The 20231-nt window shown below is 28.2% G+C and overlaps 2 protein-coding genes across 14 annotated transcripts in view; both read right to left on the bottom strand.

The window, feature by feature from the left end:
- LOC109604827 (glutamate-gated chloride channel) overlaps window positions 1-11336 on the bottom strand; it is a 65980-nt gene extending 54644 nt beyond the window's left edge. For 9 of the 11 annotated variants that reach the window (XM_049965100.1, XM_049965099.1, XM_049965101.1 and 6 more), the window contains exon 1: window positions 11100-11336. The gene's annotated coding sequence lies outside the window, so the exon portion shown is untranslated. The remainder of the gene's footprint in view (window positions 1-11099) is intronic. The other 2 variants (XM_049965109.1, XM_049965108.1) reach the window with 2 other exon arrangements.
- A 4532-nt stretch (window positions 11337-15868) lies between these two features.
- The window catches only part of LOC109609093 (poly(rC)-binding protein 3), a 97103-nt gene continuing 92740 nt past the window's right edge, over window positions 15869-20231 (bottom strand). For all 3 annotated transcript variants that reach the window (XR_007547568.1, XM_049965116.1, XM_049965115.1), the window contains one exon: window positions 15869-20226. Coding sequence is in view for 2 of the 3 variants with exons in the window: in XM_049965116.1 (XP_049821073.1) it covers window positions 20142-20226 (85 nt within the window). In the remaining variant the exon portion in view is untranslated. The remainder of the gene's footprint in view (window positions 20227-20231) is intronic.

Genomic DNA, 20231 nt, shown 5'->3' with positions numbered 1-20231 from the left:
TCAATTTTTTTTAATTCATAAAATTAATTAATTAGAGTTAAATGATATAAATATTAATTCATTATAAATACGTGGTTTTTGTTTATTGTAAGTAGCAAAATTGGTTGATTTTTCATGTTATAAGTATTTCCAGACTAGATAGAAAACAACCGACTCAAATATCCAGAACTCAATTAAAAAAAAAATAATTTTAACTCTATTTTTAAATTTTATATTAACTAATACTCCTTTTGTTAAATATCATATTTCCTCATAATATTGTCTAAATTTAAAATAAAAGCATTTTATATATTATTTGTTCTAGAAGATTTTTGAATCACTATAACTTTTTAGTTTATGAAGTTAATTGATTATAAATTAAATGATAAATGTACTAATTTATTTTAAATACGAAGTTGTTGAAATGGTTTCTGTTTATTGTAAGTATTAACTGTCAACTATATATTTATCATATTAATATAGGGGATCTTAAATTGGTTGATTATAGCTGTTATAAGTATTACTAGACTAGAAAGAGAAAAATTGGTGCAAATTTTCAGGACTCAACTTGTAATATCACCTAAGATAAAATCTATAGATAAAAATTAAATATCTTGAACGTTACCTTAGTTAAAGAAGAACTATAATAAATAATATTGTCAAATTTTTAAACAAATATATAATACATTTTCTTGAAGATTTTTAAATTACAATAACTTTTTAGTTTATGAAATTAATTAATTAGGAATTAAATGTAGTAATTTATTTCATATACAAGGTTGATGAAGTGGTTTTTGTTTATTGTAACTAGTAACTGACATAATTAATGCAACGTATCCCAAATTGGTTGATTTTAGCTATTCGTATTTTAGTATTTTCAGGCTGGAAAGAGAAAACCTAGCTCAAATGTCAATTTTCGATCGATTTTTAAAAAAAAATATTTTATTTATAGTTTTAAATTTTGTATTAACTAAAACAGCTTATGTCAAATATCATATTTGGTTGCTTAATTATGGTCATCTATGGTAAAATCTAATTTTTGTTTTATATTATATATTTATTTATAATAATATCTCAAAATATACTAGAAATATGGATATTTCAGCTAAATATAATTTAATGAAACACAAATTGTGTGTGTTTGGAAAGCCTAACATTTTAAATATAAATCCAGTTATGGTTTCAAAATTAAATAAAAAGTTGCATTTTTAAAGAAAGTTCCAATTTTTGAAGAAAATGTAACAATGCTACTTGAAAAAGTGTCACTATATTATTATTTTGAATAAAATTTCTATAAATTATTTCAAATTTGTGAGTCCAAATATGTGGTTAGAAAGAAAACAAACTTTTTTATTATTAATTTTATTATAAAATGTTCTTCTTAATTAAAATTCTGCTTCTAGTATTTTGTTGTTGAATTTGGTATTTAATTAGAAAACAAGTTAGATTTATAAAAATTTTGGCTAAAATTCTCTTGCTGTAATTTTTTTTATATAAATTAACCTTTTTAATTGGCACATATTTTTATAAAAAAATTATGTAAGTGTGTAAGATATTGAAACATTTGCTTTTTGTTAAGATCACTTAACATCAAGTATTTATTTATCATTTAACAATTAACGAGATAGTATACTATTTTAACTGAAATTTATTATAGTACGATAAAAAGGAATGATGAACACATACAAGCATTTTAGACTCTTAACAATAAACAATATCGTTTCAGTGTAAGAGCCCATATTTCATCTATTTTCATCCAAATTAGAATACTATTTTGGATCACAATAAAGTGGAACCATAAACCAGGTCTATAAATAGGACATGTAAATTAATTCGATTTTTAATGCAGCAAGACCGTAGATAGCGACTGCTCCTCAATTATCCTTGTAACACCAGGTGACAGTTCGCCTCGGAATCGATACGGAAGGAACCCACTCGACTGTCACTGTCGAAAACGACCAGGAAGCAGAAAATCGTACACCGAAATACCCCACAGTCTACCATGTGTGGCCGCCAATTGCCGAACGGACAATCCAAGTTCGCGAACATTATGCAGTGGCGATTTATCGGTGGCATTTCTGCAGTCGCGTGCCCCGCCAACTTGATCTTGCCGTCTTTGTACCCTTGGTGAACCGTCTGAGCGGGCCCGACCGTCGGACGGGCGGAGCGCCGCGTTTCATTCCTGCAGTTATATTTAAATTCTGGTCAAGGTTGGGCCGCCGATTGTGGCACTGGGACCCCGTGCGCCCGATCGCACAGCCACTGTTATTGTCGCTGTCGCACGACACGTGATTTCCGCTCTCGGACTCTCATTTCGAATCATTGTTACCATTTTTTTGTGTTTTAATTACCCACATCGATATTCCTGTGATGTCCGGTGTTTTTGCAAATGGGAAAAGACAAAAACCTGGGCAATTGTTAGAATCCCCGCCTATTTTCAGCCATAAAAAATTGAGCTTTCGACAATTTTTTTTTTCATTAAAGATTGTTTTTTGTGGTTTTTGCTTGAAATTTCTAACAATTTTTTTATACTGCCTATTTTTTTTTTCAAAAAGTTCATCAAAAATAGCATATTTTCAAAAAAAAGTCCATAACGTAATTTTTCAATGTTTTATGAATTTTTGAAAATATAACAATTTTTGTTAAATTTAAGTTTTACGTTTTATATCATAAAAAATATTTTTTCAATCAATTTTATTTTTTTAAATGTTCTATTTTTAGACGTGATGAAAAATTTGTCATAGTTAATAGAAAAAAATCAAAACCTCGTAGAGAAAAATTAATTTTAAATTTGAACAATACTGATTTTTGAGGTTTTTCCTTTTTCTTATTTACACTGTATGCCTATTTTTAAGAATATTTTATATAATATTTTAACCTAACCTACTCTAATCTATTTTTTTTTTCATAAAGTTTATTAAAAATAAAATATTTAAAAAATATTAATTTAATAAAAAAATATTTATATTTAATTCATAATTTCTCATATTCTCAAATTTTTAATATTTCTTTTTAAACAATTTCTATTTATGCCAATAATGTTTTATTAAATTTTTGAACTTTCTGTTAAGTTATGTTAGGTTAGGTTTTTATTTTTTCAAATTTAAAATTAATTTTTCTTTATGAAATCTTAATTTTTTTACTCGGCCAAAACGTACTCTTTAATGCACCAAAGAATAGGCTATTTTGAAAAAAAAACATGAAAAAATGTTTTTTGAATTTTTTATAGCCAAAAATAGGTGGAGCCGCGATTCTAAACAATTACCAAAATATTATACAATAATATTATATATTGTATATAATAGAAAATATGACAAGGAAGAAAACTACAAAGTGAAATTTTATAACATTGATTATTGATTTTTTATAACAGATTTTGTGTACCTAATATTGTATGAATTATAAAATATATGATTTAAATTTGATTATAAACCGTTTTATTGAAATTTTACATTTTATAAAAATTATATATGTTTTATAATTTTATATTTTATTTTTTTATTCAGAAATATCTAATTTATGAAAAATTATGCATAAAATCAGAAGGAAAAAAAATTGCAGGTCAGTGTAATCCATTAATCAACAATTTTTACTAAAATTATATAAATAAATTAATGCTGAGAAAAAAATTATTTTTTTTTTAATAAGAAAACAGACAGTTTTGACTTTTCAGATTTACATTGTTTTTTTATGTAAACATCTGGATAATGACAAATATATGTGGATTATATGATGGAGTACGTTATAGAAATGTTATACAAAGATTTTGCTTAATTTATTTGATGGTTAACCTTTCGGAATTTTTAACAAAAAATGACTTAAATACAATATAGCTTAGTTAGAAAGAGCATAAAAAGCTTTCAATAATATGCAGAATTTAATTAAATAATAATAAAATAAACTATTTACTATAAACTGTATTACATATCTCAATTTATGCTAATAGAAAAACTTTCTAAATTGTATGAGTTTGTAATATTAATTTTGCAGTAAAAATTAACGTTTGTCTTGAAAAAATTTCCAAGTTAAAATATTTGGGTATGTTTTTAGAAAATAATTTAGATTTTCAAATGTCTATTAACAATTTGATGCATAATTTATATAAAAAGATTCTTTTGTTTAGAAGAATTTATTATTTTTTAAGCTTGCAAAATAAATTCTTTTGTTATTATTACTTTTATTATCCATATTATAAGTATTTGTATCTTTGTTAGAATTTTAAAAAACATCCTAAGCAAGGTAAAAGTATAAGAAACTGTTCAAAAAGTGATTTCTAAAATCATCTTGCAACTCTCTTACCATCGAGGGACCAAACACTATAATTAAGTGTCCTAATTCATGATTCCTCGCCCGATATCAAAAATGCACTCGATCCTTGAGAATAGAGTATAGACCACTTGGAACGTCAAGTAACTAACGGCGCCACATTATTAACGTCCGTCTCCAATAAGTGCATATCGTCATTCCATAAAAAGCCTCTATTTTACAAAGAGGACGCCTGAGAACTTCGTAATTAAATAAACAAGGTCTTTGAAGCTGTGGGCTTTTCAGCTTGATGGAAAGAGAATTGAAGAGTTGTTGACTTGTTGCAGCGGGATAAGTCTGTTAAGTTATAAAGAGTCAGATTAGCATTTATCAAAATGGTTTCGACTATCCGACAAACTTCTTTCAAACCACAACAAGATACTTCTTAATTTTATTTTTAAATTTTTTTTTTCAAGTTAAATTGAACGATTTTAAGAATAATGTTTTTCAATTACCATATTTTTTTGTTTGAACCTGTACTATATCATTCTGCTATAACATTTTGAATATTAGACCAAATTAAATATTTCTCCATCTTCAATTTTTTTTCGTATATATAAAACTCTAAATTATTTAAATTCAATTGTTACAATGTCAGCCTGTTAATTCATTAATATTTTTTATTAAAACATTAACATTAATTAAAATAAAGAAATAATATATAAATAAGTTAAAAATAGAGACAATAGATCTAAAACTACATACACATTCAAAGTGTAGTATTTACAATTAGGTTCTGTGGATGCATTTTTTCTAAGATTACATTGACGTTTTAATGGACGATAATTAAAATAATATTGTGAATATAAACACAGAAATTCAGAGTAAACATAATAATAATAATTGTTTCATATACTTTTTAGAAAATAGGCGATAAAATCACAATTTTTTGAAGAAAAACTACCCAATTTGATGTAATATTCCGGAAATTTATCAGAAAACTTAAAGTATCAAAAATTAAATTTCCTAAGAATCCGATTTGATGTGCGGCGCCACGTTTTAATAAAACACGTCCCGTTCCTCTCTCTTGAAGTATTTTGAAAGGCAAACAATCTTATAGAAAAGATCGATCAGCACTTTTAGGTCCGGTTAAGTGAGAAATTGGGTTACGTTGAATGGAGGAAACTGAATACAACAAAAGTCCGTTTCAATTTCATAAAAGTGGTAAAATATCGACAGCGCCATGCCGGCGCCTTCGCAGTGGGTCGCCCGAATTTATATTCCGCAGCTTTGCTAAACTATTGTGCTGATTATTCCTTGGTTTATTACATCTGACCGTTTTTACGGGTTTGAGGAAATGACGCGGAATGCGAAAATCACAATTTCAAATATTCATGGGAAAGCTGGATAGTGGACCAATAGATTTATTGCAAAGAAACATGATCAAAGAGGGGCAATACAAATAAGTGTAAAATGTCAAGACTCCTTTTCACTTAGGAAAGGATATTGCATTTCAATAGCTTTCGGATTTGATACTCGTGTAATTTACATTTTGTATTTTCTCTGTTCAAAGTGTCGCAGATTGCGAGTTTGCCAAAGCAGAAATTTATTGACCTTTACCTCAGAACTTGGTGAGGCAGACATATTCAAATCAATGACGTCACACGTTCGGTCCAAACACAAGAATAGAATTAGTTACAAAATTCCCCAATAAAACAGGTGCTCCTCGCCCGGTGTGTGAGCTCATGTCGTATACGACGGTCACAAAAACAAACAATTAAATTACGAAGTAATACCAATCCGCATTGTGCCTTTGTTTATTTGGCAAACCGTGTACTCGACTATTTTTGTCACTCTTTACAAAACGACAACAAGGGAATAATACGGTTTGTGTACATGAAGCCTAATAATGAGAGGATGAACTTTCGAAAGTATTTTGGTATAAATTTAGTAGGACGTATGATGCCAAAATATACACTCGTCCTCATAAAACTGTTTATTGAAGATCATTAGAGCGAAGCCCGAAACAATTCGAATCCAATATTTTAAAATGCCGTAGAATATTTTTTTATTTCAACTTTGAGACCGTACAAAAGAAAAAATTAGAGAACACCGCTCACGTTGTGTAACTGTAAACAGTATAAAATAAGAATGAGAGAATCTCTCGAATCCTGAAAAAGAGCAGTTTTCAAGAATACAAGAATGTGAGCGTGAAATGTGAAAGAGAATATCGAACTACTTACTGAATTATGCAACGTAACCGAGAGAAAAAGCTTTCACACATGAAAATTTTAGCACATTTAAATATAAAGGAGCTTCACAGTGTCTCCTCACACTTTTATTACAAAATAATGTGGAACAATTTTTTCAACATAATCGTTGATTGAATTTGCAGGACATTTGAAATGACGACAGAATACAGTGACCAAACATTTATTTTAATTCCACTAAAATCTATTTATATATTTATTGCTTCTAACATTAAGCTTCTTATACTTCTAAGAAACATATTAAACTTGTGTAAATGGACATATTATTTTATTTTTTGCTTATAATTTATTAAAATTTTTATGAGAAATAAATATTTATATTGGAGAATCTTTATTTCAACATTTTAAATATTATTATAATCATACGTTAGAGATAATTTATAACCTACATTTTTAACTTTAATAAACTTAATATTCCTAATTTAGCCCCACTTTCATAAATTTTAAGTGTTGTGGGACAAAATTAAAATTTTTATATTTTTGTTTTATTATAGAATATATTACAAAATAAACCTAATATTTTAAATTTTATGATCCGGTTTATAGTGATTTTTATTTATTAAATAAATTCGCAATGAAATTTTTTTATAAAAGTAATATTAAAAAATATAAAGTGTTAATATAACTGGGTAATAAAAATGAATATTTATCTCTTCAATCGTTTATTTTAATAACGAACTTAATGCCGACTTTCATAAATGCGAAATTCACAAATTGTGATTGACAACTTTATAAAACACAAAAGAAGATAAAAATTGTTTAAATAGCAGGCAATTAAAAACGATTATTTTGTACATACAAATTGTTCTTTGAACTTTTTTCTGGTCCTGTTTTGTTACTATTTACACAGGCTATATTTAATTAAGGTGGTTGAATTTTAATACCCCAAAAATGTTGATTGAGTTTTACAAAGGGAAATACAAACAAGTACACTAAAATTTCATTATGCGCATTGCGAATGGTCGAATGGAAAGCGTAATGGCATTAGGATTCTGTTCAATTCCGGAGATAGCGAGCGAAACTAAAATATGTAAATGCTAATTGTAATCGCCGATTACAGCAATATTAAATTTCTTTCTAGCAATTTATTATATTACAACACTACTCATTCAATAATATATGCAAAATGACAAGTTAATGTTTTTTAAATATATTCAGTGACATAGATAATAATAATCGTAAACGACACGTTTAGGATATGGAATTTCCATTAAAGGAAAATTGTAGAACTCCTTTGGACCTTTCAAAATTCAGTTTTTATTCAGGATAATGCCTGACCTCATACTGTAATAGTTATTTTGGAGTGTCTCCAACATTCCGATATAGTGGAATGACCAGCTGGATCTCCGGAGTTATCACCCATTGATATCACGTGTAGGACATCATGGGTAGGATGCTTTACAGACTTAGACATGTAGATATACCTCTTGATAAAATTGATCATTTCGTTAGATTAACACCAAAGCGATTCAATGAGTATTTATTACGTCTTGGAGGTTAAAAAAATAATATTTCATTATTTTCATTGATTTACGACTCTCTCGTACCCCAAAGTATACACCAAAAATCATAGAAATCTGATCACTGAATCTACCTGTTCTATACTCTATGTCACTGAGTATACATCATTTCACAAGTTGAAAATTTTGTAGGTCCAAAAATACGAGCTCTGTTTTAGGAAAACGCTAATGAAACACCTCGACACATAAATCAAGCAACGACCGCCAAGAGGCCACAGTTTAATTGGCGTTAATAAATCCGAAAACCACATAAATATTTTGCAAATTCATCAATTTAATGATGATTTAATTGAGGAATTGTTCGACGGTCCCATTTTAAATTCAACGTTCTTATTATGTTTTATTTATAGAATTTGGCAGTTTACTGAACCTCAACCAATATTAACTGGAGTGACTCGTATTAAATATATTATTCGGTCGAGATGTGCAGCTTGAAATTGTCACAGACATTTCGTATTTATGAATTTAGGGCAATTAGTTTTCCTCTTAAGTGACGTGTATGCATAAGTGTGACGTTGCTTTGGCGGCGGGAAATCCATATTATTTTATGTAATTAACGCAATAACGGCAAACAATCCTATGTAAATTGATGTGTTGGTGCAAGGAGTTTAGACCTAAACGTTACGGTAAAAGCAGACTAAATAAACATTTTACCTTATTACCCACCACTGTTGTGAGAACATCCCTTCCTGTTATAACTTAATATTTCAACAAGGGTTCTTTACATTAAATATGAAATGTTCAAATTATATTTTAATAATGTGTTATAAAATTCAAAATGTAACTCAAAAGAGCATTGTGGAAGGTTTATTAAAAAGTTATTTACTAATGAACTATATTGTAATTATTAATAATATAATATCAAACACTGCTTATTACTTCTTTATTCTTATTTTTTATTTTGTTTAGTTTGTTTTAAAATTATTTCAAATGTTAGTAAACTAATTAAAATAAATTCAAATTCTTATAATTTTACCATAGTAAATAAAAAGCCCTTAATCAGTTTCTTTAACATCATAACATCATATATGACATCATGATGGTTTCACACACAGACAACCCATGAGTGTCACCAGAATTCTAATCCATGTCAGTAAAAGGAGTGTGATATTAACACAGGAAAGTAATTTGTCTGGCTCATCATCTTTGATCACACGATGTAACAAAATATATCCGTATTTGGAACTTAATATTAAATTAATTTCTGTTCGAACATTTTATTATATGGTTACTGATTAAGTGTTATTTTTGCTATAAATATACGTTTTTTAGTATTAAATATAATTTTATTGAAGGAAATCATGTAAATTCGATAAAATAATTTAAATTCAAGGAACAACCATGTTTTGGCATTGGATTTCTTGTGGAATTTGGATTGGATCGTTGCTTATCGAGAAAAATTTGCAATGTCGTATTTTTCCACATAAATATTGCATGTTGTCCCATTTATTTATAACCCGCACGTGAGATCGATATTTAGGAAACTAAATGTACAGTGGTGGTCTAGTAAATGTTTGGTTTTGTTGTGAAAAAAAACAAACAAAACAATAAATTGATTGAAAGTTTATACTTTTAATATCAAAATCGATGAAATGCAATTGTATTATACAAACTATTCTGAATGTACATGTTAAAATATTAAGTATTAATAATCGTTTATTTAAACCATTCAATATTTTTATTCATAATATTTTTAACCGTAAAGCTCCGAAGTTTTACAGAAGAATAATAGGTTTTACGTGAATCAGTTCTAGTCTTATTGCTTGTACAAAAGCAGAAATTTATACGTGGTGAATGAAGCGTTGAATCTGGAGTGGCCATAAATTATTTACTAAGAAATAAATAATGGGGTTTTATTGTGTTCCTCCCAAAGAAGGAAAATTTTGGTACATTTACAAATTTAGACTTGGCATATAAAGAATTATTGCTTGAATGAATTTATTTAGGTGCTGTATAAATATTGATGGTTTACATTTTCAAGTTAAAAATAATTTCTTATATTAGGAGCATTTTATGTTTTAAACTATTTGGATGTATTGCTGAAGAGTATGAAAAGTAAAATTCATAAAAAAAAAATTCACTTTATTTAATTTCTTATGAATAATTATTTTTTTAAATTAATAAGTGGGTAATTTAATTTATCCCAGCTTGCTTTGGCATACGCGTTCTAACTTTCAGTCGAATACTGCCCGAAATCTTTTGTGATTCGTATTAATCAGAATTTTCTTGTTATCACTGGTTTAAAGTATTAGGAAACAATTGTAATAAAAATACAATAGTGACGTTACACATGATTATGTAAGCCAAAAGTCCCGATCTTGAATATCTTGTACCTTGTTCTGATTGACTGTCCGTCGGGAAATTTTAATAATTTTTATTGAATTTTCAGTTTTTATGGGTTAAGATCTGACTAAAACCATATAATGTAATAATTCGACGCAAACCCAAGTTGAAAAATGTAATTGCAAAGCAATCTATCTTATAAATCCAGTCGTATTAATGAAATAATTAGCAAAAATAGTTGAGTCAACTGCGACAGTGTTTTAAATATGTATGGCCCGTTTTTGGCTATCACTCAAGGTAAATTGTCCAAGCAATAGATCTACCACAGTTAATGTAAATCGTAATTGTCATCGTGAATTCGCTAGCAAAAAGAAATAGTTATATAACAGTGCACGCCAATCGATTGCCTTATTAGCCTATACATATAATTGTAATGTATGTATATAAACCATATACGACCGCATATTGATTAAATTTTTAAAGGATTAAACTGCCAATAACTTATATAAATATAAGGACATCCAATAATTACTGGGTCGATGTAAATCGGGTTCTAATTCGGTTAGTGTTTATTGGATACTTATCACCGTTTAATATTATTTCAAGTGGCAACTTCTTCTTTAAAGTATTTATCACTGGTACGATCAAAGCGAGCAGTTTGTTTAGTTAACTTTCGGATGTTTTGCGCCGGACGTGAACCGAAAAGTTTTTGAAGTGATGCGAATTATTGCTGGGTAACGGGCGAACGGTGTTCCGGCCGGGGGGTGGTATTCGTGGTGCTCATTAGAAGGCAAATGATTACCTTTCACGTTGCCGTCATCTGCGATGGATAAACATTAGTCCCATGTATGGTGTAAGGATGCGCGCATAGAGGCGGAAAACACACGTTTTAGTCGGGATGCACTGAGGAAAACTAGGAAAGCGCGTCGGGAAAAGCAGCCGTATAGCGTAGCGCGGAGGTATGTCGGCGCTGGCGCGGACTAGTTTGTCGTTTCGGTGGTCAGCGCGACGTCGAAGCAATACGCCCACCGCGAATAAAATAATCTTACTATTTTCGACATACTCATCTCTCACCGTCGGACAATACCTCACTGTTTTTTTTTTTGCTACCTGGGAAACGACGACGCCAACAGTTCCTCCTGATGGGACATGTGTAAGCATGTTTGGATGTGGGTATATTTATAAGGTCGCTCTTCAGAGCGCGACTGCTTCCTTCCGAAGGTTGAGATTGGTTGTAGTTACGATGGATAAAGTTTTCCATGTATCTAGTCATAGGAAAATTGATTTATAACAACTTCTTAATTTATAAATATATTGGTTGACACGTGTAAAATAAAGATAATTTTAATCTACCTACATAACTTATTTTTGGTCTGATAATCCTATGATCTTTTAATCATATATGTATACTATCACCACTGTATGATCAACTTTTAAAAATGTTATATCTTTTAGCCATAACATTTATTTACTGTGTATTCTTTCAAACATTAATTTACCATTGTTGTTTTATACAGTACTATAAAAACTATTATATTCTTATTTTATAAAATGTTACATATATTTTTCAGAATTGAACTAGACAAAAATATAGCCACTGCTTGAATTGGTGTGATGATTTCATTTAAATTTGTAAAATTATTATATCGAATTTGGTTATATACGTGATATCCCATGTTTTCTATATGGTTGATGCCTAGAGTTTGGGATGGGCAAGACAAAACATGAATATCTTGAACTTTTAAACAATACGACATAATTTTAAACCGTATTTGAGATTTTTATGTTGAAAATTATTTATTAAGAGCATCATTTCTTCAATATATGGAAACAAATTGTTGTTTAATATATTCTTGTACATAAATCTGTCTAAGAGGGCCTGTACCAGAAGAACTGAAACATTCTCATAGCATAATAGTTTTGTCCCTGTAGGACGTTTAACATAAGCAGAAGCATAAATTTATAAGTTAATAAAAAACAAGTTTAGACCCATCACTAAAAAATACTCGTCCCCACTGTTCAATAGATCAATTAATGTGATCCTAAGAAAGTCAAAATGGGACTAAAACCAGGGTTGTTCTTGTAGGTTTGGGGTCAAACGAACCTCCATCCACTAACTATCTACTTACAGTTCTTGAACTAATTTCAACGAGTCCCATTTCGTCCAGGTTGACTTTAATTTCAGATGTCGATAAGATTGGATAAGATTGTTTTTTGACATTCAAATTAACCAGTTATCCATTTTCATTTAAGTTATTTAGAATTCAGACAAATTTGTTGGTAGCTATCAATGGGCCAGTTTTTTTAAATTTTTTAATATGGAAAACTTGTTTAACCGCAAAGTCTTGCCAGTCGTGATATAATTTTTATTGGTTTTACTTGCACCTACTTCGTATGATTAGGTAATTAGCAAAGTATGCAAATGTGTGCTAGTAAATAATCGATTTAAATTCATAGAAAGATCGTGAAATAAAATTATGAAAAAAAAAAAAAAAATATTCTGAAACACATTTGACATTTTATTTCATGTTCATAAAGAATAAATTCGTATAACATGCATACAGTTTTTTATTGTTTATCTTTTGAGCTATTATTTATAAAAATCTATTTATAAGTAATAAAGTCTGTAGTTTACTAAAAATTGACAAAAGGCGCTAGATCTTAATATTATTTTAATTATTTTTTTTTCCGAACATTTTTGTGTAACGTGTGATTTTTAGTATTTAGCAATATAGAATAGTTTAACAGTTTAAGGGGTCACAGATAACAATACATAATACATATAAACTATATTTATATGTAGATTATATATAGGTTGTTTAAAAAAATATCGTAATGGTATTTTGTTATTAATTCGATTTTAATGAGTAACTGCTCAAAAATTCATTTTGTGTAAACATTACAAAAACTGTAATAACCGTGTCTTTGAAAGACAGTAGCAATTTTATATAGAAATTTTTTCATAACACAGCTACTTTCCCTAAAAAATATATTTCCTTAATTTTTTTATTTCAAATGGACGAGAATTGAATTTACTTTTATAATGTAGAAAGTTCATTAACACAAGTTTTTTTCTTTGTCTGGATAATTGACTCAATACATTTTCGAAATTTCAGAATTGAACAAAAATAATGTCTGTTCGAAGGTGTACTCAATAAGTTAAGTTAATATAAACAAATAACAAGTGTTGAAGTGAAGTTTTATACTTCTCTATGCTTGCCCAGATTGTTAGTACATTGGACGTCGAACCGAATGGACGGAACTGAAATTTTACTTATTATTCGCGTGCCGCAGAAGGTTGGGTTTACACCTGAGATTTGTGTTGAATATTGCATACAGCTTATTGACTTTTGCGCCTGTGCTAAAAAATGAAACGTTATTCCACATTCCTTATAAATCAATATTTTTGTAAAACGTTCAATTTTTATTGTATTTTTGTTTAGGTAAGTAGCTGGGGTACAATAGAATAATTTATTGACGTGTCACGTTTTACCATCAACTCTTTCAAGATGTGTCTTATGGCTTCGTGTGGAGAACGGAACAATTCGTGACGGTATTAAATACAAATGGATTTGAGGAAATTCGATATAACCGCAAGCCAAAACTTGTATACATTGTATAAACATGTTGAGAATATCTAAGAAATTTCCTATTACAGTTTGAGGTTACATAACAAAAAAGTTAATATGATAAAAAAATTTCACTGAAAATTTAATGTATTATAGTAGCTAAATACTTCTTTCAATATTTTTAGACAACTGGGAAAAATAAGAATTTTTCAAAAATATTCTCAATAATTGACATTTCAAAATCCATTAATTTGTTATATTTGAATTTGACAACAGACTTGAAATTTTGTTAATTTGAAAAATAAAAGTATTAACTCAAATGAAAAAAATTGGCATGTTTTTTTGTATTTAGCACATCCAAATTGCCCTAAAATGTGTTTAAAAAAGTTTTATAAAATTAACAGAATGTTGGCAAACGCTTCTTCTAATTTTTCTAAAAATGAAAAAAAAAAAAAATTGAAAAATTAATAATTATTTTGAAGAAATTAAAAATTAAAAAACCTGAACACAAAAAAGTTCATCAAAAATTTATTTAAATCTCTTGAATATATGATGATGTTAACGATCATAGTAATTAGAGATAGGAGCCAGCGAATAATCCCATAGACAACTGAATTAGTAACTACTTTTTTATTACTACTGCAACGACGTAAGCAACGAAATAAAATAAAACTTTTAGAATAGTTAAACTCAATGCGGTACTCATTAAATTGTGTGTAATCGATATGATTTAATAATTAATGGTGTAAATAAATTATTAAGAATATAAATCAATTAATTTGTTTAAATCCATTATTTTTCGATTGTACTTTATTTTTTTATTTCTAAATTTTATGTTCACGTACTAATTATTCGATGGTATCTAGTAATAAACTTTGGTGAATGCGCCTGTTCAATAAATAACGTTTTTTTATTATATATCTTACCAATCAAAAAATACCAATCAAAAAATTTTTAAATTATATTAGGAAAGTATTTTAATGTGTTATTTTAGAAATAACTGTAACATTTTTAAATTTTGTATACAAAATATATTAATCTAAAGATATAAAATAGACAAATAAAATGTTGATCGATACGCTTTTGTTGTAAAATTTACATCATGCTCATTAGAAAAATCCATTAATTGTAAATTTCAAATAACTTCGTTTGCTGTTAAAATATATGTCGCATTCGCATTGCTTGCTACTCACGTGCAGTTTATTTGCACAATAAATTTAACGCAAATTAAATAAATATTATTGTTTGGGTAAATATTTTACTATGAAAACGAATATTGTAAATTTCTGTCAAGGCTCTATTTACCGAATACTAATAAATTTATAGGTGCCCTGAATAAATTGGTGAATACAAAAATTACTGAACAATTTAATTTTACTCGTTATATTTATACACTTTTATATAGTCATCGATGGTTCAGGTAAATATTATAATAAAAATGTTGTAATTTAACCAAACTTGCTTTATTTATCAGTATTTAACTATTGTTAATTTAAAATTATTAGTGTTTACTGTTTGTAATTAATTTGAGAAAGTTAAATAGGAATTTTGTGTTCGATTGTATAAGTTGTGATAATCATCAACAAATGTGTCATCCCAGTAGGAAGACTCACAGATAAGTTGTGATTTAAGTAATTATGAATAAGAATCAGTGTCTAATAAAATATTGAATAGAACGGATATTTCGGAAACCGTAATATTGTATAATATATGATATTCGTTTATTAAATTTATGCAGTTCTAAAATATATTTGCATTTTAATTAGTATAAGTAACTTTTACGGACAATGTAATGTAAATAAATATATTTACTGTTCTAATGCATTTCATTTTAACAAAAACGTAAGTGAATGTGAGTAGTGTAAACATTTATAAATATAAAAATTACGTTAAAACTATTTATTTTTATTCCTAAAAAAATTTTATAGTGAGTTTTTTTATGGAATTATGGGAAAACAAAAAGGATTATGTCCAGCCTTTTGTCAGGTAAGAAAACCACAAGTTAATAGTCACACTTTATTAACCAAAAACAAACATAAAACATCTTATTTAAATATGTATATACTAAACATTTTGCTTGGAAAGAACAATAGATATGTGCAATATCTAAAAATGTCTTTTTTTAATGCTTTACAAGTTCGAATTAATTTATTGCCTAATATAAACTACATTAATTAAAAATATTACAATCAAGATTGTATATCAAAATATCTTTGCTGTTACTCGCAACAATGTAATGATATGAAGAAAACCATTGAGCAGTCGCTTTTCTTTTTACAAGGTTTTTTGTACCTCTAAAGTTAGAATATTATTACCCAGTTCAGGATATGTTATAAAGATATGATAGGGTCAGAGAAAATTCAAATTGAGTAACAGCATGCCTCTACTGCTAATACAATACAGTCGTGTTGTGATCTCAAAGCAAAAGCACTAATAATTAGCGTACATATAGAATATTTATGAATCTATTAGCTTTTACCATAGGAGTCACTTTAAGACAAATACACTTCAAAGATATCAATCAGTGTATTTATCAGAAAGTGATATACTGTGAAAAGTCAAAATAATGTACAGTAGCGTTATTTCAAAATAACGATAATTTATTTACCCTGAAACTTGTTGCCAACAATTATAAAAAATTTACATTGCTTTAAAAAATTATAAGCATTTTATTGAAAAGTAATTTTTTGGCAACGGGTTTTATTAAAAAAGTATATATGGAATTCAATAATTTGGCATCTTATAATACTATAATTATATAATCTCACAAAAACAATACTGTTCAATTTTTTATGTCCAAAAGACGAAACATTATAACTATCTACAATATTTTCTCTTATTAATAAAGACCCTGTTTTAATAAAGGCTATATAAAATGATCTTTTTACATTTTGCTGATTGTGTTTCTTTAAATTCAGGGTGCTAGAGGCGACTAAGACCTCAGCTTAGATATATGTGACGTTGAAAAATATCTTTTTTTATATATCCCAGTCACAAATTATATAAATTATGTTACATGTTAATATGACATGGATAAATTCATTTTATAAAAGCTTATGTCAATGACATCAAGTTTCACTTGTGACATAAACTTTTAAAATATCAAACAAAACATTCCTGGTAATAAACTTCAGAGAACCGACGTTCTCCTTTTTTCCAAAGTTTATTTTCTGTACTATAAATCTAAAACAACCGAAAAGATATGCTTTTTAATAACCTTGACTTGAGAGAAAATTCAAACATTTTCGGTTGCAGTTAAGTACGTAAATCTACCACGTTTGGCACCAAAATGTACTTGTATAGCACTTTGCTACAGACAAAGCTAAAACCGTTTAAATTGCCTGCACAACACGACAACTATGAAATAGCCGACATTAAGGCCCCTTCTAAACATACTACAATCTAGACAGGGTTATTGTGAACCCCATCAGTACAATTTTTTAACGTACACGCTACTTTTAGAAGCATCGACTATCGCAAATTGGGATGATCAAATAATTAATTATCTAAATAAATTCAGACAAAAATTTATGTTAAAGCTTTCAGGATGTTCTCATAGACAATCTTGAACAAATTTGTATAAATATCACACATTACAAAGTGGAAAGACTAGAATGAGATAAAACGAGACCATCCCAATTTTTGCTGTTGTACTAAAGTTTTTTACAAATGCTCTGTCAAATACTTCTAAAACCTATGTATATTCGAGATATCCTCCTGTCTGATTTCATAAGATGACATTTATAAATATAGAAATATTATGAATCAGAGAATTCTAAAATTTGGCACATAAATTAATGAGTACTGTATATTCTAATATTACAAACAGTCAGTAACGTAAAGGGATAACAATAGATTGTCCCCATTTATAGTCAAATGTTCATATCGAATTATAATAAATTACATCGATAAACATATAGTTTTTAATAAATCCGAGACTAGAGTATGTATCACTACAACTATTTAACAAGCAATACCTTAAAGTTAACAAAAAGAACACAAACTAGAGAAGAAGGTGGCAAGTCAGAATCCTACTTAGAGAAACGTTTACACTCAATCTCTTCGTCTTTTCAAACACTCTGTTACAATTTCCAATGTTACCGATATATATATTTTGGAATGTATTAATTCCCTTGATCCAGAATAAATAACACGCATTAATACTCTTTTTCATAATTAAAAAGCATGCTTATTTAAGTAAACCAACTAAATGATTTGTGTTGAGTGTAAAAGTTTCAACATCTGATTCGCATCATTAAGTACAAGGAATTAATAAATGATCAGTTAGTTGGTGGTGCAAACATCCACAAATAAATTTTATTATGGTCACTTTCTTTAATTTAAACATATTTTTGTGGATGTTAGTCATCAAAAGTCACCAATGATCACAGTAAAGCTACCACTAACCACAAAGATTCGAAATTCGATAGAGTATTTTATGAGTATGTCTTGCTAAACTGGAGTGAAATGAGCATTTCTTTTTAGTACTGCGGGTGAGAAAGGAAGATCATTTTATTTTTGGCACGAAAAAGTTATTTTGGAAGAAATGACAATAACAAACACTAAGTTTCAATAACCACAGCCCAATATAAAAATGCACGTCTGTAAAGATTAATTCGAATGGTCACAAAGTGCCCAGATCACTCTAACAATTAAACTTAATAAAAATAACGCTATAACAATGTAAGCTGTAAATAAAAAAGTTAAATGTAAAAAACCAACATTCTAAATAAAAACGAAGTGTCCACAATTATTGTCCTGGTGCGAATAATACATTTAAAATAATACCATATATCCAGTACGTCAGACTTAAATGATCTACACAGAATTCTTGTACCGTTTTATGTGCATAGAAAATTCAAGTCCGTCTTTATTCGCCTACGATTAATAATACTTATGGCATTTAATGAGTATCTAGAAGAGCTTTTGTACATTACAATTATTTCTCTACATGCTTTATCGAAATATTGTTTCAACATTTCATTTAGCTGTATATTAATATAAAAATATTATATATAACACAACTATTTATGTTATTTACTTTTAGTACTCCCATTAAATATTTTTTTAAGGTTTTCTTTATTGCCCTAAGTAACCTTTTAACATTCTACCGTTCTAATATATGGCACATACGTGCTTACGCTCTTATTGCATAACCCAAAATTTGTTAACTAAAGCTAGTATAACGTATCACGATTGTATTAATACTCAAATTTATTATTGCTCTTTTATAATTAGTACTCCTTATTTATATACATATATAAAATAGCATTGATCCATAGGTTTGTGGATTTCCAGGCAAATAATCCATTGAAGTTTGGTGCAAACATGTTTTAGATGCTTTAATCAGATTAATTCTTCTGAAAAATACGTACTTATAATAAATAAATAAATAAATAAATAAATAATAAATTAATAACTAATTACAATTTTTATAATACATCAGTTTTAGAATTGTCTCACAATTCATTAATTTTGTGAATTACAGTGAGAGTTAACAGTTTAGTTTAAATCAAACAACAATAATACACAAATGATTAATATTAAATTTTTAGAATCAACGTTTCAATAACCCAGTCTGCATTTACAAATCAATAACAAGCTACGGATCTGATAATTTATCACGATCATTTTTATGCAAGTCAAATAATGATTGACAGTCTTTTAAAACATTTTTTGAATAAGTTAAGTTCATTACTGCCTGGTAGGTGAACATGAGTACGAGTAAATTGAGCCATTCAGTGTTTCCGGTACTAACATCTACAGGACAATAATTCGGAACGCGTGCGAAACGTATTTACAGAAACGAGAATACGAAATTTCTCGCGGCTAATTTTTAATATGTATTATTATTAATTGTTTACAACTACCACCGATTTTCAACAATCCAATCAACTTGCAAAAAACAAGTCTCTCTGCAAAATACAACTAGAAAATTATCTAACAGATAATAAACAGTAAATTTTCTGATTGTATCTAAATATTATATATATAAATACGTTATATATAAAAAATTAAAAATAACATATCTTTGGCTTGTTCCCCTTTGACCAATCTTTTATGTAAAAATTATCCATCAGTATTGACAATATTGTCGTATTTTTTAAATATCATTTTTTGTTGCTCTGCAATTGAATTTTTCTTATATACGTTTAATTTTACAGATCAGACCATAAATTCTGGGGGCACCCGTCGAAGTGCCAGTAGAGAGCCGGGGGGCCGGTGTACAGAGGCGTTGGAGGCGGCGGTTGCGGTTCCCTCATGTGGTCCGGTTGTTAGTGGATAGGCGCCTTCACGATGTGGTTGGGCGAGATGTAGTGGTAACCCGGCATGGGCAAGCCGGCCGTCTCCATGGATATCCTAAA

The sequence above is a fragment of the Aethina tumida genome, chromosome 3, assembly GCF_024364675.1.
Source record: "Aethina tumida isolate Nest 87 chromosome 3, icAetTumi1.1, whole genome shotgun sequence".
Lineage (NCBI taxonomy): Eukaryota > Metazoa > Arthropoda > Insecta > Coleoptera > Nitidulidae > Aethina > Aethina tumida.
Note: the sequence above shows the minus strand (reverse complement) of the source record. Positions and strands in the feature narration are given on the sequence as shown.